Source organism: Lissotriton vulgaris, chromosome 4_1 (genome assembly GCF_964263255.1).
Source record: "Lissotriton vulgaris chromosome 4_1, aLisVul1.2, whole genome shotgun sequence".
NCBI classification, from domain to species: Eukaryota; Metazoa; Chordata; class Amphibia; order Caudata; family Salamandridae; genus Lissotriton; species Lissotriton vulgaris.
In genome coordinates this window covers 1745881055-1745901776 of record NC_141691.1, presented here as the reverse complement: position 1 = coordinate 1745901776, position 20722 = coordinate 1745881055, and the positions used below count along the sequence as shown (strand labels likewise).

Below are 20722 nucleotides of genomic sequence, written 5' to 3'. Positions count from 1 at the left end.
ACTGGTGGGGAAAATTTCGCCTATGTGCTCACTACTGTTGAACATGGAAAATCGCAATAGACAATATAATCTACACATATTTAATTTACCAGAAGATGTTGAGGGAGCAAACTGTAGATTATATTTGGAGAATCTAATTCCTGGCCTCTTACAAATCAAATTTTCAGAAACATTTGAAATTGATAAGGCTCACATGATTCCCTTCCATCGAAACCCTCAGCACACAAAACTGCGACAAATGATCTTTAAAGTTCTTCGTCACCACCATTTGGTTTTTATCAGAAAAGCAGCTTGAGAAATCCCTTCACTGATGGTAAATGGGAATAAAATATTTATTCATCAGGATTTTGCCACAGAAACTGTTTCAATTTGCATGGAATTCACTGCTCCTCGTCCTCTGCTAAGAAGTCTTGGCTCCAAATATGGTCTTTTTGATCCATTGAGGATGCGCATTTGGAAAGATAATTTCTCAAAATCCTTTCATTGTCCTGAAGAACTGAGACACTTTATAGATCAACAGTCACAGCATTCGATGGATACTCATGACTCTGCTACTTGATTACTACCAGTTATGCCTTTTCCTACAAACTGCTGATATTTTCTTACATTGGGCTCCAACGGTTCCGGTCATGCTTGTAGAGCGTGTGTGCGTTTCATGTTTCACATTTATGTCTTCTGTTTGTCGTTATTTTCCATGTTTTTATTTTCTCCTTCCCTTCTGCTTGTTCTGGAGCTACTTTGTTCTCATTCTCTTTACCTTTTCTTACTTTCCTCTTCTTGATCTTTTTTCTCTTTCCCTCCTATTATGGCTAAAGTTCATAATCTTAAAGTAGTTTCATTAAATGTTAAAGGTTTGCGCCATCCAGTTAAACGTACAAACATTTTAGATTATTTAGGTAGTTGCAAAGCTGATATTTGTTTTATATAAGAGACTCATATAGATGACAACATTTTAAGATCATATGAAGAAAAAGTGGGTTGATACTATTGTCTCTTCTCCTGCTAATGGGAAAAAAATTAGTGTGGCTATTCTTTTTGCAAAAAAAATTACACTGTCAAATTTTGAGTAAAAATTCAGATGCTGATGGTAGATATATAATCGTTAAAATCAAAGTTCATGATTCATTCTTATTTTTATTAAATGTTTATGGTCCTGCGGATGACCCTGTTTTTTTGGGCTAATCTTACAATGGAGGTTCTAAAGTTTGGTAATGTTCCTTTAATTGTTGGAGGTGATTTTAATGTAATATCTGATCCTTTATTAGATAGATTATCTCTTACTAATTTTCACCCTTCTAAAGTTGCTTATGCTTTTAAATCATTATTTCAAACCACTAAGTTAGTTGATATTTGGCGATTACATTTCCCTACAGAAATAAGTTTTACATTTTATCAAACCCTCATAATTCCCATTCTAGAATTGATTATTTACTAGTTTCCAGGCAACTAATTAACTCTGTAATTGCTAAGATGGGTAACATTGATGTCTCGGATCATGCTTTGATTTCTTTTGTTTTGAATTTAGATTCAACTTTTACTAAGCAATTTAGATGGTGAATAAATACAGGCATAGCTTTAAATGAATAGAACAAACCAAAACTTTTATCCGCCATTCAAGATTATTTTGTACTCAACCCTGAAGGTTCTACTTCTATGATTAATAGACGGGACGCTTTTAAAGCTTATATTAGGGGTGTAACGATTTCCATTATGGTCCATGAAAATAAAACCTTTAACGCAAATGTTAAAAACCTACAAAAACAAATTGCGAAATTTGAACGACTTTTTATTACATCTAATGATCCTCAATATAGATTTAAACTACAAAAACTTCGTTATGAGTTTAACTCAATTCTTAGTAAAAGAGCTGGCATTTAGATTTCTAATGCTAAAGCCAGATTTAATGCCAACAGATCTGGAAGACTTGTAGCTAATTATTTACGCATAAAACAAGATAAAACTCAATTCAATTCATGGTCCTAATGATAAAATTGCTTTATCTCACAAAGAAATCGTTAATGAATTTATGAATTTCTATTCTAATTTATATAATAAGCCTGATTTTCAGGATCTTTCCTCAATTGATTCTTTTTTAACTACATGAGGATTACCCAAGATTTCACAATCAGATAAAATTGGGCTTGATGCACCCATTACTAAGGATGAAATCTTATCAGCAATAAAATCTCTTAAAAAAAAAAATCTGCTGGTCCCGATGGGATTCAGGCGGAATTCTACAAAGAATTTCAATCACAACTTTTACCTTTTTTATTTTAAATTTTTACGATTTTTGGTTCTACAGGAATTATCTCTGGTTCTTTTACTGAAGCTTTAATTATTGTACTTCCCAAGCCGGCTAAAGATCCCACTCTTGTGTCAAATTATCGTCCTATATCTTTAATTAATCAAGATTGTAAATTACATGCTAAAATATTTACTACTAGATTAGGCCCTATATTAGATTCTATTATACACCCTGACCAATCTGGTTTTATGAAGAATAGATATTCTTTGAATAATACAAGAACTTTGCTATATATTATTGAATAAAGTTCTATTTTAACTTTACCCTCAGTAATTTTGGCCTTAGATGCTAAAAAAGCTTTTGATAAAATCCATTGGCAAATTTTTATTTCATACCTTATCATTTAATTTTGGTGATTCTTTTATCCGCGTGATTTCACCTCAATTTTTTGCCCCCACTGCTCGTTTATTTATCAATGACCAAGTTTCTAATCAATTTTTCCTTTTCAGATGTACAAGACAAGGTTGTACCCTTTCTCCTCTTTTGTTTTTAATTGGCATTGAACATTTCCTTACTTCTATAAGAAAATGTGATAATATTAAAGGATTCAATATTAAGGATGTTATTGTTAAAACCTTAGCTTATGATGATGATGTGTTTTATTTATTAGTGATCCTATATCCTCATTCCCCTCCTTATTGGAAATTATAGCAAAATATTCTTCAGTTTCTGGATACAAATTAAATACTAACAGAACTGAATTGTTTCCCTTAAATATTTATTGTACTCCTGATATGATTCCCATGAATGAAATTATTTGGCAAAACAGTACATTAAAATATCTTGGTATTTTATTTTCTTCATCCATAAAATCAACAATTACTTTAAACTGTGACTTCATGTTAAAGTATATTAAAGATAAATTGTTCAAATGGTCATCATTACATCTTTCATGGTGGGGTAGAATGGATTCTATCACAATGACTATAGCTCCTAAAATCTTCTACACACTTTCCATGATTCCTACTCAATTTCCATTAAAGTTTTACAAAGATGTTGATAAACTTCTCTCCAAGTTTCTTTGGAACAACAAGTCACCTCATCCATACTAATATAATAGAGAGCCCAAACCTTTGAGGCGGGTAATCTCAGGAACCACAGCACCAATCACAACATACAATACAGCGTTGGAAAGGGCAGTTGCAGCAGAAGGACATAGGCTATGCAGACGCCCACCATATACATTTAAAAGGTAAAAGAACCGTGCCAGCAAAGTAGTCCCTTCTGGGCGTGTCTGCATTGTGCTGGGGGCGTGACAAACGTTGGGGGCGTGTGGTACATTCCGCTCTTCATGCCATGTCTCATATCATGTGCTGTGGGCGTGTGCTGGGGGCGTGGGCGGGGCGCGGGATTACGGGGAAAAAATGCGAGCGTTGTGCCCAATATTTCATTGTTTTTTCCTCCCAGGTTGTGTACATTCCAGCTCCAGGTGTCCACCCTGCTCCCTTTAAATACCCCAGCACCCCATAATCATAACCCACCCGTACTCCTTAAAATACCCCAACACCCTTAAACACTAACCCATCTTAACCCTATAAATATACCCTGTACCCCAAAACCCAAACCCATCCCTAAAAATACCCCTGTACCCCAAAACCCAAACCTAGCCCTGAACCCTATAAATACCCCTATACCTCAAAACCCAAACCTACCCCTGAACTCTAAAAATACCCCTGTACCCCAAAACTAGCCCTGAACCCTAAAAATACCCCTGTACCCCAAAACCCAAACCTAGCCCTGAACCCTAAAAATAGCCCTGTACCCCCAAACCTAGCCCTGAACCCTAAAAATACCCCTGTACCCCAAAACCCAAACCTAGCACTGAACCCTTAAAATACCCCTGTACCCCCAAACCTAACCCTAAAAATAACCCTGTACCCCAAAACTCAAACCTACCCCTGAACCCTAAAATACCCCTGTACCCCAAAACCAAAACATAGCCCTGAACCCTAAAAATACCCTTGTACCCCAAAACCCAAACCTAGCCCTGAACCCGTAAAATACCCCTGTACCCCAAAGCCCAAACCTAGCCCTGAACCCTAAAAATACCCCTGTACCCCAAAACCCATACCTATCCCTAAACCCTAAAACTACCCTGTACCCCATAACCCAAAACTTTATCTGAACCCTTAAAATACCCAAACACCCCAAAACATATACCTCAGTACCCAAAACATATACCCCTATACCCATACTTACCTTATCCAAACATTAAAAAAAAACATGCTTTTACCATTCATGCATTTACAACGAATTTCGTTGTAAATGTATGCATGGTAAAAGCATATAAAATGTAATGCCAAGCGTTATAATGGCATTGCGGAGTCATGGTACTTTCTTAATGAAAGTATGTAGAGTGATGGCATGCGGAAAAAAGTTGCGGAATAATGGGTGTTTACCCTCCCCCAGTAAGAACATTGGTGGCCCACATCTCCAGCAACATACTCATATTTTTTCACCACCGATTTGAAAAATGCACAGGTCTCTCTTATTGATGGCCAGCACCGACATACACTTTTAGACACACTTCCCGCCACAAGTTCTAGAATTGCGAACTTTATAGCTGGGGAGCTACGTTCGAATCTCGGCATCAGCTCAACATCCTGTGATTCCAGGCAAATCGCGTTGTCTCCCCGTGCCTACCACAAATGAATGTGTACTTCTGTAATGTAAATTGTGCTCATGGCATGCTGTTGAGTTCGCGCTTTATAATATTGCAAGGAAAGATAGAGTAGGGAAACTCGAGTTCACACACTACTGAACGCGCACTCTTAAGTGCATCAGCAGTGTACTGTGAATCGGAGCGTTTCACAGGCCTGTCACAATTAAGAAATGCTATCAAAACGAAATCCTACAAAACAATATACTACTGGCCGGCAGCAATTCATACCCGGACAACGTCGGGACGGGCTGCTAGTATTAGTTATAAAAAATTAGAAGTGCCCAAATATAATGCTGGGTTTGGTATCCCTAACTTTTTTCTTAATCATAAAGCCTTTATTTTAAAACAAAGGTCCATATGGTTTAATCACTCCTTTTTAAATAATCCACTTGCTTGGCTATATATTGGGAAATCAATAGTAAATCCATTTCCATTACCCACTTTGTTAACCATGTCTAACAATGCATAATGTTTTCATAAATCGGTTATTCTTAAATCCACTAAAATGATTTTTAATGACCTAGATTCAATTTTTCTATTTCTCATGAATAATACTGAAGACTTGTCACTATGGTATAGCAATGTCAATAAATTGAATAGAAATATCAGTTTCTGGTATTCATGGATTAAGTCTGGTATTTTTATTATCTTAAAGATGTTTATTCCAACAACACTTTCATTTCATTTGAGGCGTTACAAAAAAGATTTGGTTTATCTCAGTCCGGCCTTATTAAATATCACTATTTGTGCAATTCGATCTCAGATTCTTTCCATCATGCTATTCCTTCTAATGTTATAGCTGATTTATCAATGTATATTCAAACTGTTTCCAAATCATCTCATGGTGTTTCTATTCAATATATAAAATTATCAAATACTTTAGTTAACAACATAGATATGATTTCAACTTGGAATAAAGACACATGGAAAAATATTTGGCTTAGTAGTATATCTGGATGGTTACCTGTTTCACTCTACCAAACCAATTCTTATATTTTATTCAAGTGTTTATGGACTCCTTTACATTTGTTTCAAGCTAAACTTCTTCAATCTGCAAATTGTTGGCATTGTAAAATGCAACCAGGTATGTTACAACATATGCTTTTTGATTGCCCTTTAGTTTTTAAATTTTGGACTTAAGTTTGGGATATTATAAAAAAGATTTTAAAGATTCATGTTGATGTCTCCTACCAAATGTTAATATGTAAATCTGCTAGTTTGTCACAGAACTTAAATGATTTAGAAGGTAAACTTTTCAATTTCCTAATTTCAGCTGCGTTGAAATCCATTACTTTCTGTTGGAAAGATGTTTCTATATTATCTGTCAATGCTTGGTGGTCCAGGGTTACTTTTACGAGAAGAGGTGCTCAGTTGTCCATGAATGGGATTATTCATAATTCTAACTCGTATCACTCTTTTTGGATACCTGTTGATGTAGATTTATCATCTTAATGGTATATTTATAGCTTGGCTTTCTTTTTATTGTAATTATTTCACACTAAGTTATAAGATATAGTAGCTCTATTTATAGTTAGTGCATTAGTTTTGTATAACTGTTTTCTCTTTTCCTCCCCCCTTTTATGTTACATATGAATATGTAACATTTTCTTATCTATTGTAATTATTTTGCTGTTTTTGTAATTTATAAATTGTGAATAGGTATTTTCGCGATATAATGTTTTTTCTGTATTGTTTATGTGTATTATCTATAAACGAAACTCAATAAAATATTTTGAACTTAAAAGAATGGATGGGCAGGTATGGAAGATCAACTCATTAGGGTAGATAGATGTTAAGGGTGAACAAACTGAATCTTATGTTGACCTTCTTAGTGGCATCGCCATTTGAGCCTATGCACAGATGCTCTGTTTGACTTCTCAGTTTTAAGACAGCATTGCTGGTGGCAATAACTTCAGCTCATAGGATCAAAGAACTCAAGGCTTGTTCAGCCAGAACTCCATCCTCATGTTTTTTTTAGGTCAGGATAAGGAAGAGTTTGGTTTCCGGGAATGGAGGTAAAACTCTGACTGGTCCCAATTGCGGGGCAGTTTCTTAAAGGAAGATTTCTCTTTCCTATGTCTTTTTTTGTGGAAAGATATTTTTGCAGATCTTTCCTGGTCAGAAGACTTACACGAAAGCGAAGGAGAGAGTTTTAGCATATCCTTGCTGGACTTGATTAAAAATAACCTGCCCTTATGCTCCTTGACTATTTTCTAGTGTATCAAAGCACCAGAGCCACAGCAAGCGGCATCATGTTTCAAGCATAAATAACACATGCAGATGTCATGTCAGTCAGACAAGGCTATTTTCTTGCTGCATCACTGAAAGGGTTTAAACCCTAAAGTTTCACAAGGAGATAAATGGCCTGGTTGCAGTCAAAATGTCGAGAACTTTAAATGGTAAGGCATCAAGGCCGCTTTGAACCCATGTCAATGAGATGCAGAAAAGCAAGAGCGGATTGTTGCCAGGGAGCTGGATGGAGCCTATTATACTCTATGTCATCACATACAGAGGGAAGAGACGTGGCTGAAAGCACATTACACTACCTGGTGGTGATGGATAACTATTGCTGGGGAAATGTTTACAGGACCAGTCAGGCACCTGAAAAGATTTATAGGGTGAGGAATCTGTGGGAAGATGTATCCATAATATAAGGAAAGTCACTCCACCATCTGTTAATGTCTGGACCCTTGTTCCTGAGTTTTACAGGTTTCTATAATGGAATTGGATTATACAGCAGCCCTTGAAGAATTATTTCACAGTACATTAAAAGTCACCACCCTGTAGTTACAGTGCTGAGTTCATCAGCCTCTGATCCTCTCCAGAATCCTACAAGTGAGCATTTTAAAGAGGTATTCCTAGCTATTTCTTTTTATCAGTACTAGCAGCAATCATGCCACCCAGCTCTTTTTCTGCACCTACGTGAGGTTGAAAAAAGCAATTTAAAAATGCTTCGTTCCTGGGATATCTCACTTACTATGGAGATGTGTCACAGCCGTCTGATGTAGTGAATGGCAATGCAAAGAGTGATCTTTATGATGTTTTCTCCTGTGTGTGGATAGTGCAATTTCTGCATGTGAGATCCTGGGAGTACAGCGATACTATCAACTCCGGTTTTAATTAGCATATTCAGAATGGTATGTGGGTTATCCACATCGATTCTGCATGCATGGGTGATGCGAGTGGGTTAGGCATTTGACATCTAACGAGGAGTTCAAAATGGTGCAAGACTATTCTAATATTATACCGTAGCATCAATTCAATTTCAATTTTAAATGAAATATATATAGCATTTAAATGCTCAATGGAGCTGACTAACTGCTCATCAATGAGTACTAAACATCAATGAATACTTTTTTTCTAAGAGTGAAACTTCTACATGGGTATTTCTGGTTTGCCGTACTGTGATACGCTGGGGAGAAAGAGGTCAGAGGAGCTGGCGGTCTCTCTGATCCAGGCATGGAAAAGAATGCCAGAAGAAGGTTACTACTATTGAGGAGACAATGTCCATGTTGCTGCTATTGGAGAAGGTAGGAATCATGATGTGTTATGTTATGTTCTATTTTATTTGTAGAACCCACCTGCACCATAGTTACTTGGCACTACAGGTAATAACCAATGTATAAGGCCTAGTGTCAAAAGTCACTAGGACTCCAGTACGCACTACAAAAAAGTTATTTATAAAGTTTATCTCATTCGGTTTAGTTTAAACCTTTTATTTATGAAAACATCAGACATATGTATGTACTCATTATTTTCTTGAATTGGTGTTTTCCAACATGAATATTACAAACTTCGTAATTCAATGGTTAAATTGTAAGAAACAAAAGGTCACATTTTATCAAAACACAGGTACTGTACCTGTGTTTTGATAAAATGTGACCTTTTGTTTCTTACAATTTAACCATTGAATTACGAAGTTTGTAATATTCATGTTGGAAAACACCAATTCAAGAAAATAATGAGTACATACATATGTCTGATGTTTTCCTAAATAAAAGGTTTAAACTAAACCGAATGAGATAAACTTTATAAATAACTTTTTTGTAGTGCGTACTGGAGTCCTAGTGACTTTTGACACTAGGCCTTATACATTGTTTAGTATTAGTTGGCAGGCACTAATCTGGTACAGCACACGTATCGATACATAGGATCAAAACCTCATTGTTACACACGAGTGCAGCACCCTACCTTATTCATACTACAGGTAATAAGGCAAATGCAACGGGACAAAATGTGAAATACTCAAAAAAGGGAAGTAAAATAAGTTTGATACTTTAAGGAAGTTTAAAAAGCAGTTTTAAAATTAAAGTTTTTAGACTATTCCGAAACATAGGGCTAGAAAAAAGAAAGTGTAATTCAGTGGGTAGTTTGTTCCATGTCCTTGCTGCTGGCACACAGAAAACCCGGTCTTCAAAAGAGGCAGTCTTAACTTTGGCTACGTTGGCCAGTAGAACACTAAACAATTTATAAAGCATACTTGACCCTGTGCAGCTCTCCTCTGCTAGTTAGCTTGTTTCCTACTACAGAAATACCATATACATACATAATCAGAGTTCTGAATAACCCTATGAACAATAACCTGCAATTTAAACAAGACTTTCTCTTCAATGAGTAGACAATGTAGTCAGGCAAGAACAGGGGAAACATGACCCCTACCTGAAGAGCCAGTGCATGCGCATATCAGGATTCTGTACGAGCTGGAGTCTCCTGAGTAGTTCCTTAGGCAGGGCAAGGTAAAATGAATTATCACAGCCAAACTGGGATTTTATTAAAGTAGTAACCAGAGATATATGGAGAGAAATTAGAACCCAAAAGGAGCATTTTCTGCAGATGCAGGTGCTTGGGCTCTAGAGACATGATTTGAGTCCATGATGAAATCTAGATTACGAACAATTTTAGCATGAGGTTGTTAAGGGGTGGGGGAGGTCCTGATAGTTAGCCATTTGTCTGTGCTCCATTTGTCGACATAATCCTTTGTAACAAGAATCGATAATGCAGGAAGACTGAGCCTCACAAAGTTGGGAGCCATTCAATGTCGAACTGCACTTAAGGAATTGGCCATATCGGAGGCAGTACCAAGGGATTTGGTTTGGAGAATGGATAATTTGAATAGTGGTCAGGTACGGTCAGCATACAAGTAAACCAAAATGCCCATCTTACGTAGCAAATGAGCAAGTAATAAAATATAAACATCGAATAACAGTGGTGAGACTACTGAATCCTGAGGGACACCTCAGTGAAAAATACTAGCTTCTAATGTCTGATTTCAAAGGCAGGTGGTAAAGTGTTTGAAATTGGTAAGCAAGAAAAAAACCTCACCCACTTGTTGGCTGGTTCACCTGCCATTCACTGCTTTTGCCTTTGTACAGAAGGTGGGCATGATGGATAGTATAAAGGCTACAGACAAGGCCAAGATGACCAGGACCATTGGTCAGTTGTATGTATAGTTCAGGACATAGATCATTACTAGTTCTGTTCTATGGCTATTGGATGTAATGAAGTTAGCAGGTGAAAAAGTTTTTTTCTAATATTTTTTCCACAAAGGGTAGCAAAGAGATAGGCCAGGAGGTATTGGGATCCTTTTGGGAGAGAGTGGGCTTTTTCAACAAAGGTTTAAATCATTACTGATTTCTATAAGTCAAGTACTGTACTGTGAATAAAGGATCGTTTAAAAAGAGTGGTCAAATCCATAGTTATTTAAGGGGCAATTTGTTTCACAATTTTAGCCATACATATGTTTTTAGGAAAGACAAAAGGTCTAGCAGAGGAGATGAGCGTAACTACCTCAGCAACAAAGACATGACTGATGCAAAAGAAACCACTTCCTAAGGCAAAGTTGGCTTGATTATTAAAGAAACAGTCAAAGAAGACAAAATCATGCTTTATTTCAGAACTAATCCTCTCTTTCTTGGTGCTGAAGAAGGCAGATAACTAATCCTAGAGTGCTTGGGAAGGTAAGATCGGACTCTGCTTAGTCTGGTGTACACACAAATCTTCATTCACTTGAAAAAGTTATTTACCTAGATTTGGAGCGTTCACTGGTCATATTTGCTGAACAATAATGTTGTTTAGCTAAGCGAACATGATGTTTGTACTTAGTAAGAGTAATAGTATATTTGAGCTTAGCTGAGGAAACATAGTTCCTACTATAACGTCTTTCTGTCCTATGGATTTCTAACTTTAAGGAAACAAGTTGTGAGGTTAACCACAGATTGGCTCTATGCCTGGGGGTGGTGGAACAATAAGACGTTTGCAAAGGAACGGTAGGGTACAACACAATTGGCAGATTTTGATTGAAAGTGGTCAGAAGTTCATTAATATCTACTATACTGTTTCGTTCTAAATTTCAAGGATATGCTTCCAGGATAGTCGACTTAGAGACATGCTGTAGAGAAAAAAGATTCCAGTTCCTGTTTTAAATATATTTTTTGAGGTTTGGGATTCTGTGTTTTAACAACTTTTAGGGGCTGATTACGATCTTGTTCAAAAAAGCATTCCGACAGAATCGGTTCCAGAATGCTTTCCTTGGATCGGGGAAGTCTGACCGAACAATTGCGATGCATCCGGGTACGATTCGGTCAGACTCCTATTGCCTTCAATGGGATTCTGTGTTCAGAACGAGTACATAGGCTCCCATTGAACAAAGGGGTGGTTGGGGAAAACCTTGCACCCTATGGCAGGTATCAGATGGTGCCTGCCAGCCTGCCACACTGTGCTTGGTTGGAATGATGAGTCCCTTGGGTACCCCCACGGGCCCGATTCGGAGAGCCCCGGGTGATAGGGGGGCCTTCTACGGGACATTCCAGAGAAACCGATTCGGAGGAACAGCTGTCTGAATCGGTCATTGTACTCGCTCGCTCGTAAAACCAGCCCAAAGAGCTGTACAAATCGGATCAGAAAGACTCGACCGATCCAAAAGCCTTTCGGAACCGATTAGGACAGCCCTACCGGTTTATGGGCATCGTAATCAATCGTTCGGAACTGGGTACAATTCGGTCAGAAACAAGGGCTCCATAGCCAATTCGGTCAAACCCGAATCCGATTCGGTGCCCTTCCATAACAAAATCGTAATCGACCCCTTAGTGTGAAGGAGCCTGCAACATGGTCAGACCAGGCAGGAGAGACAGGACAGGAATTGCAATCTAGATCTTGGGAAATAAAGATGACTTTGAACAAATGCCCTGAGAGAGGATTACGGTCAAAGTACAATAAGGACAGATTGAGGTATCTAGGTCTTTTAAAACATACAAGCCAGGGCTAATATGCTGTTCCAGCCGTTAGCTGAAATCTCCTAGTGTTAGTATATGGTTGCTATTAAGAATAGAATTACTGATGTCCTGCAAAACAGCTACTGATGTTTGAAAAAATTGTCTGAGAGAGATGGTAAATTAAACAGCTATATAAAGTGAATGAACCAAATGTGCATTCACAGGTCAAGCATTCGCCCATGAAAGATTTCTGAAAAGGTTTAGGCTTAAGGGCAAGTTAATTTCTATAAATTATTGCAACTCCACATCCAATTCATTTGATAAGATCGTGCCTTACATTAGAATAACTGGGAGGTAAAAAACGGGCTTGTCTTTGGCATGGCGGAAGCCCATGTTAATACAACACTCACCAACTATTTGCGTTCTAATAACATTCTAGACGCAACGCAACATGGCTTCCGCGCAGGCCACAGCATGGAGACCGCTCTCATGGCCATTACGGAATATCTCAAAGCCACTCTCGACCGTGGGCAAACGGCGGCACTGATCCTGTTGGATCTCAGTGCCACCTTTGACACGGTATCTCTTGAGATTCTGCTTCACCGGCTCGAGGAGGTAGGGATCAGGGACCTTGCTCTTAAGTGGTTAAGATCCTTCTTGACAGAAAGGAGCTTCCGCGTCTCTACGCCTCTGTTTACATCTAAGGCGCACACTATTGAGCAAGGGGTCCCCCAGGGCTCAGCGTTGAGCCCCACGTTGTTCAACCTTTACGTTCTGCCACTGGCTTCGGTCGCCAGGCAATGGGACCTCACTATAGTCTCATATGCGGACGACACGCAGCTAGTGGTGGCACTCACGGAGGGAGCAACTCTAAACGTCTCCAGGTTTAAAAGCGGCCTTACAGCCGTGGCCGACTGGATGACATCTAACTGTCTGCAATTAAATGCAAACAAGACTGAAATATTGTTGGTCGGCAAGAGGACTAACCTATGAGGTAGTCACTGGTGGCCCGAGGCCCTGGGCAAAGCCCCGGAGCCTAAGAGTGAAGTCAAGAACCTAGGGGTTTGGTTAGACTCCTCTCTTAGCTTCTGTCTCCACACAAAAAAAGGAGCAGCCACATGTTTTGGTATCCTTTGGGGTCTAAAACATATCTTGAAGTTCTTTGATGCACCCACGAGACAGCTAATAGTCCAGTCCACTGTTTTGTCAAGATTGGACTATGCTAGCTCTTTGCTTCTGGGTGCCAATCAAGCTGAGATCATGCGGATGCAGCGCATTTAAAATGCGGCTGTGAGAGCCTTGGTTGGCCTTCCACGGTTCTGTTCCATCACTGACACCATCCGGAGGCTGCATTGGCTCCCGATGGCCCAGCGAATCAAATTTAAAACATTATGTCTTTCTTTCAAGATTCTAAAACTCTCAACTCCCACACTACTCTGCAACCTTCTGACCCCATATGTTCCTACCCGTACATTACGCTCAGCGGAACAACACTTGGTCAGTGTACCTCGGGTCAAACGCAGCCAAGCGGGAAGACATCCCTTCCGCTTTGTGGCGGCAAAACTGTGGAATTCATTACCTCCACATATTCGAGAACTGGAAGAGCTACTGGCCTTTAGGAAAGCCATCAAGACCCATCTCTTTCCCCTAAACTAAGCTTATTGGACGTTGCCTTGCGGAGCTTCATCTTAGCCAAGTTGTTTATGTGCTGCCAGAAGCGCCGGGACGCCCCTTTGCTGGGGCAGCTGAGCGCTATATAAGTAAATATAACATAACATAACATGTCCGCTGCATGCAAGTACAGAGTAATAACATCTAAATAGGAGTTGCTGCGGTTGCACATGGAGGCTGGAGTGTTTAGCCGACAAGAAGATGGTGGAGATTAGGGAGGAAGAGAATAAATATTGCCCAGCTCAGGTGAAATAAACCCCCAAACAACCAGCAGTATATGTGAGAAGACTGAGAGGGAGAAATAGCACAGAGGTAAAGAGTAATGTTGCAAGAAATAGACTTGCTGGAAACTGTATGAGAGATAAATGAGTACCAAAAAGAAAAAAATAAGACTGGTAAGGTTGATGATTGATTAAAATACTCAATTGCCAATTGGCGAGTAACAGTGAATGGAACAGAGTTAAGATACAAAGTAGAACAAAATGGCCCTACCATGCAGTAACTGCATCTAAATAGTTGTTGCGGGGGGTCGCACATGGGGGCTGGACAGGACACCACCACCTAAGATGGCAGTAATTATGGCGAGATGAGTTGTCTGAAGACAGCAAAGTTCAGAAGGTTGTTTTCTTCATGGTCTTGGAAGAATCATCATTTTTGAGATTGAAGTCACAGACGAAGTTAGTCGAGTAATTGACTGAAGGTGCAGTGATAAGGTTGGTGATTTTGATGATAAAGGTCGATGCGATGTCTGGGGTCCTAGACCTTCATTACAGGAGTTAAATTAACTCTTACATGGGATCTAAATGATCAGAGTTCTGCAGACTAGTTGCCTCCAATGAATCTCAGCTGGTTAGACTTGCTTACCTTGTGTAGCACAATTCAGTAAACACAAAGGTCTGGAATTGTGTTACAATGGTAATCTCTGCGCAACTGGAGAAAGCTATTGCAGACATGTTTAACATGAGAATGGAGCTTATTGAAGGATACCTTAAGATAGGATTTTTGAGATTCAATACTGCTATCACAAGAACAATTCACTAAGATGAATTTAACAGTATGCCTCGTTTCATACTTCACAATATTGTTTATGATATGGAGGAGAGTGTTTGAAAACTGGCATGCATGGTATGCATGCCACAAAGAAACTCCTGGTTTTATTTAAACAAATTCTTACTTAGTGTTGCAAATGATTCACTAATTGGCAATAATAAATAATTTTCTGTGCTTTGATCCCCTTCCAAACAGTAAGGTCACCTTGTTAGTCGCAAGGAATGTATATTCTTGAAAGTCTGTAACAAACTATCCGGGAACATTGTCTGTTCAGGTCTCATCTCACTTGCCTGTATACTATTAATAACGCAATGCTTGCTATAGTTTATGTTTGTTGACTTTTAAATAATGTTTAAAACTGAATCTGTTAAAGATTAGGAAGTAAACCTTAAGAATTGTTCTTGAATGTACTGATACACAATGTGAATGCCTTGTGAGTTTGTGAAACGGTCCTGTGGACTTCATGTAATAGTCATTGTTTACAAAATTTGGAAAGAAGTGGAACTGCCTACCATTGTTCAGAAAGGAGAAAAAAAGTTACATATTGAGGTACACAGACATGCAGTGCTCCATGCTGCGGAATAAGACATACCTTGAAAGTGACTGTTGCCTTTGTGCAATAGAATCCCACAGAAACAATCGGATCTTTGAAAACCTGAGACTTCAGATGTGGCGTTGTTCCATCATCAAATCCTGTGTAGCCTTCTTCTCCTTCATTTTCGTAGCTAACAATAGCAGGAACAAAGGACCAGGCCCACGACACCCATCCTTGTTGATCATCATCTTGCTGCAAGTAGACATCTTGGGGTTTATATGGATTAGGATATTGCATCTGTGGACCAGATTCATCTTCACCACCTAGACAGAAAGGTCAATGTTATTCTATGGCTTGAAAAGAAGCCTGAACAAAAAATAATATCCTCTACATAACCAAACAAAACATCAGAAAGAAGGGGGCAGGCAATTTAGGACAGCCTGATAGCGGAATACAACTAATAATTTGACCTCAGTCAAATATTCTAACCTCTAAGCAGAGCAGTTTTCCTATTGCAAATACAATATTAGACATTTTGAGGGAGTGTTCCAACCAACATGAGCATTTAATAGCCAACAAAACAAAATTCAAGAATAATCCACTCATTTTATTTTTTTCCAATGTAACGTCTGTAATTGGTTAAATTTTAACAGCTGAAAGTTAACATTTGGCTGAATGCAATCTTTCTTCTTTCCCTCCATTCTCTGACACATTTCAAGCGGAAGAAAGGCACATGTTACTTTGTTACTTTATATGAATGAATCGATGTGGAGCCCTACGGCTCCATGTTATTCGACAAATACAGAAGAAAAAGTTAAAATGTTCATGCACAGGAAGGCTGAACATACAAGGTCAAGTAAACTATCAACTAAAATAAAACACATTGGATCTTTTTACAAGTATAGGTGCTATTTATTGCAACAGGTAAATAACGATAACACAGGGTTTGTTATTTATCGGGTGCGATAAATAGCACCTATTACTGGCTTCTGGGGAATAACGTGCAGATTTTAGCATTTAACGCACCAAAATCCACATACTACGGTAAATACTGTATGCTTTTCCTCTCTTAAATTTCACCAGGTGAAACCAGCCGAAATGTAACAAATGCTAAGTTTTTTAACGTATCTGATAATTATTGGACGCGTTATATAAAACCAAACTTGTAATTTCGACCCATGCGTAAACAGGGGTTTCCGCATTGGTCAGAATTTAATGATTAACTCGTAATCAGGGCCAATGTGTGTATCTGAACACTTGTATGCTCAAAACAATTTAAGTAGGCTCTGAAATAAGACATATGAAGGAACAACAGAAAAATCATTTTGCAGCTATGAACATGATGCAAAATATTCAATGGTGGTTCATTATAACAATGATCACTTTGTAAAATAAATGAACTGAATACAGTTTTTGGGCACTTTGCAAAGCCATGCAGCGGCGGAATTGCAATCTGAACTTGTGCAGAGAAAAAAACGAATTTACTCATAAAATTGATTGCTGTAGCGAAAGGATTAAACCAGGATTGTGAACTCTATAACTACATTACTTAGAAGGCAAATGTTCTGTACATCTGACCAAGTGGTTAAGACAAAGGACCACTCGTTAGCAGTAAGATTTATGGGGCAGAATGTCATACTGGACCACAATCTCTCCTAGTACACGTCTCTCTTCCTTCAGAGGGTTGCTGTATGCCTCAATAACCAGATCCATATCCGAGAGACACTTACACTGGGGAGATGGATATAATCACTAGGACGTAATGGTAATATTTTTGTAAGCAATTTTATGGCTCCTTCATGAATATGGTGGGTGAACTCTGGGTTACTGAACACATACAATGTATTCATCAAAGGAAATACAAGAGGGAATCCATGACTATGTATATGATTTGCATGTTTTATTCCTGAAAATCAAACCTGGAAGAATCCCAAATGATTCTACAGCTAATTACACAAATCTCGAGCTTACTATTTTGTGAAATTGGAGGTTGTCAGTGACAACCAGGGCCAAGTAACTGAATCTGAAGCCTATGAAGAGTTAGTTAATGTTAGTAACAATCATTTTGGGAAATTGATAGTGATTTGTGATGGACGCACCATCAAATGGTATATTAGACTTAAGGATAACCTTATTATATGGAGTATGGAAATATTAATCTTTTATGTAATTGCAAGTGTAATGAGAAGAGTCACTCGCAAACTGACCATTTCAGCTTTTGGATGACCACCTTGGAGAATTTATGGGCTGATTTGGCATAGTGCAGTTGCGCTCAGAACAACAAACAGGATAATCCTACAACTAAAAAGCATAATTCTACGTCAGGACCTTAGTCGAGTATTATTCATAATTTTCTCTGTTTATTCACTCCAGCCGTTTCAGGAACTATATTCCTCATGATACAGGGGAAAAAGAACAACACAGTTCCACGAATCAGCGTCCTGAGTCCTTATGAAGAGGCATTGTTCTTTCCTATTGCGCATCTTTCCTCGCTGCTCCAGCAGCAGACAAGTATCATGTCCCTTTCTCTCATGACTCTTTTATTGTATGCTGTTACCACCCTAAGTGTCAGGATGGACTCATTTCAGGTGTGATCACGAACAATTTTTATTCCTGTTCAGGCGGCTGTGGGAATTGGGTTCATTTATTGCCCTACGGCTGAATTGAGTATGTGGAGACCGCGCATAGGTGCAGCAGTCGTCTGACCAACAGGAGGCATTGTCATTCTGCAGCGTGCTTTTTCCTGCCTGGGGAGTCCTGTGCAGTATTCAGCTTCTTCTGCAACAAGAAAAGGCAACGGTCTGCGCATCTCACCTCAGTTCTGCTGGAATACCCAGCGACTGCTGTTACAAGGCCCCCGGGACCAGGAGCTTGGAGTGTGATGGGGTTTTTATCTTCAGAACGATCCGCATGGGTCTGAAGCCAAGGTCTGTACATGAGTGGTTCAGGCTCTGCACTATTTAACTAAGGATTGCACAGGGTGTTGCCTCCTCCGCTACACGGCTTAGACCACAAGAATCTTTTGGTTCCTCCAACTCCCTTGAACTTTACCCTATGGGATTGACAGGTCTCGCTGTTAGCACTGTCTATACCGGCCATTGGTTGTCAATATGGTCTAATAGACCTATGATGTACGAAGGGGAATCTTCTGTTTGTGGAGGAGGAAGAGGTGAAATGTGTTCCCTGGGACACTCACCTTGCTGAGGCAGTGGATACCTCAGTGTAGAAGGCGTTAGCGCCTTTGGATAAGTAGTTTATTGAATTGGCGAATGCTCACCTTGAACCCCTTCCTCGAAGGTAAGGCATCTCAGGATATTCTGGGTCCTCAAAACCTCAAAAGCCAGCCAAACCTACTAAAACACCCCAAAGACCCATTCTAAGATGACACATTTGATCGCATAAAAAGGCTTTTTTTGGGGGGGTGAAGTTTTATATAGCGTGAACCACTTTACATGAGCACCAGTTACGTTGCAGACGAACATATTCATTTTTGTTAGGCACAGGGAGGTTAAGTGATTTGTCCAGACTCAAACCCAGTTTCTCAGCTCCGGGGTCGACCACCCTAGCCATCAGGCCACATCCTGAGTGAGATGTGGTTTGGGGGTACCGGGGTCCAGGAGCATTCCATCTGGTACTGCCCAAATAAGGGCCTTCATCATAGATCTCTGACCAGAATAAACAGGCAGACCACATGCTTGCTGAGTTGTTAGACTCAGATGATATGTTGCACCCTAGGTCGTGAGAATGGTGCAAGGGGACAGGGTGGCGGCTTACGTGACAGCAAGTCTCCACAAGCCACTTGAATCCGCAATAGGCTTAGAGCTGAATGCATACCCCCTCCCAACACTTCTAGAGAAGAAAGTCTCTCTTACTCCGCAGATTGACACAAAATGGCCACCTTCCTGGCAAAATACATCAAGGATCCTAAAACTGGCACTGACTGCTCCAGGAGGTCATGCTAGGATAACTGCAAGATAAAGCAGGACCCCTGAACAAGATACTAGACATGGCTCACTAATCGCACCTGGAACCCTCTCTGGCAGGGCTCAGTGTGCCATCATACTCTTAGGAAATGACAACTGGGCCATCTCTATGGAGAGACGCAGGTCTCTTCGTATTAAGGTCGACCCCAAACTGGGGGACCTAGCCTACACAGAGGTGTGACCAGTGGTGTTAGGGGTTTATTTCAGGGATTCCTTTATTACAGAACTGGGGAAGTTTGTCTCCACATTTACTTCAATCGACAAAGCCCAGGCTATGCTGAACAAAATTGTTTGCCACAAAGGTTTCCCCTGGGGCTTGCAGAAGTAGGGGGTGATTGTCCGGCCACCGTTTCTCTAACGCTGCCTAACAAGCTCAGTATGCCAGACAAGGATATTATAAGGACCAGTCGAAATTTGGCATCTTCTTCTCCTCCAGAGGCACAGGAAGAGGCTGCTTCCAAAGAGGCACCTTCAGAGATGGGGCCCTTGCCAATACAAATTCATGTAAGAGTGAACTTCACACATCAGGTGGCAGTGCGAGGCAGGCTGGCAACATTTTTTCACAATTGGGTCCAACTAACTGCAGATGAATGGGTACGTCTAACAGCCTGGGGCTTCCACACAGACGTCCATGGGCACCCATGGAGACCTCCTTGCCTCGTTCCCTTGCCTTCTCAGAGGCTCATGCTCTTCTCATAGATCAGGAGTACTCAGACTTGTTAGCGAAGAGGCAAAAGACACACAATTGATTGACGGAATGAAGAACAAATCAAAACATTCACCCCCAGTCAAGAGATCTGGGTTAAATCCATCATTCTTTTGCTCCCCATGCCACTGGAGTGAAGCTATCCAGGCTGATGAGGGGTGAAACCCGAAACCGGTCCTAGGATGCTTGATTCCAGTCTAGGGAGGACCTGGCCTGACAGTTCGAGCTGGACTGTTCACATTGGGCACAGGGTCAAGACTGATTTACATATGGCTGGGTTCAAATTGGAATGGTATGGTGACCAAAAAAACGATGGATTTAGGCCCAGATCTCTCTACTGGGGTGAATGTATGACATTCTTCTACATTCTGTCCATCATTTGATCTTTTTGCATTTGTCACCCTGAGTGGTAAGGTTATGTACAGACCTAGGTCCTGTGCTCTCCATGCCACTGGAGTGAAGCTATCCTGGCTGATGAGGGCTGAAAGCCCGAACCCGGTCCTAGGAACCTTGTTTACAGTCCAGGGAGGACCTGGCCTGGCAGTTGGGGCTGGATTGGTTGTATTGGGCGCAGGGTCAGAACTGATTTGCATATTGCT

The 20722-nt window shown here is 39.9% G+C and overlaps 1 protein-coding gene across 1 annotated transcript in view; it reads right to left on the bottom strand.

Annotated features, from left to right (window-relative positions):
• VPS13B (vacuolar protein sorting 13 homolog B) overlaps window positions 1-20722 on the bottom strand; it is a 2999480-nt gene that overhangs the window by 2684042 nt on the left and 294716 nt on the right. The window contains exon 8 of the mRNA XM_086966051.1: window positions 15492-15757. Within this exon, the coding sequence (XP_086822177.1) occupies window positions 15492-15757 (266 nt within the window). The remainder of the gene's footprint in view (window positions 1-15491; window positions 15758-20722) is intronic.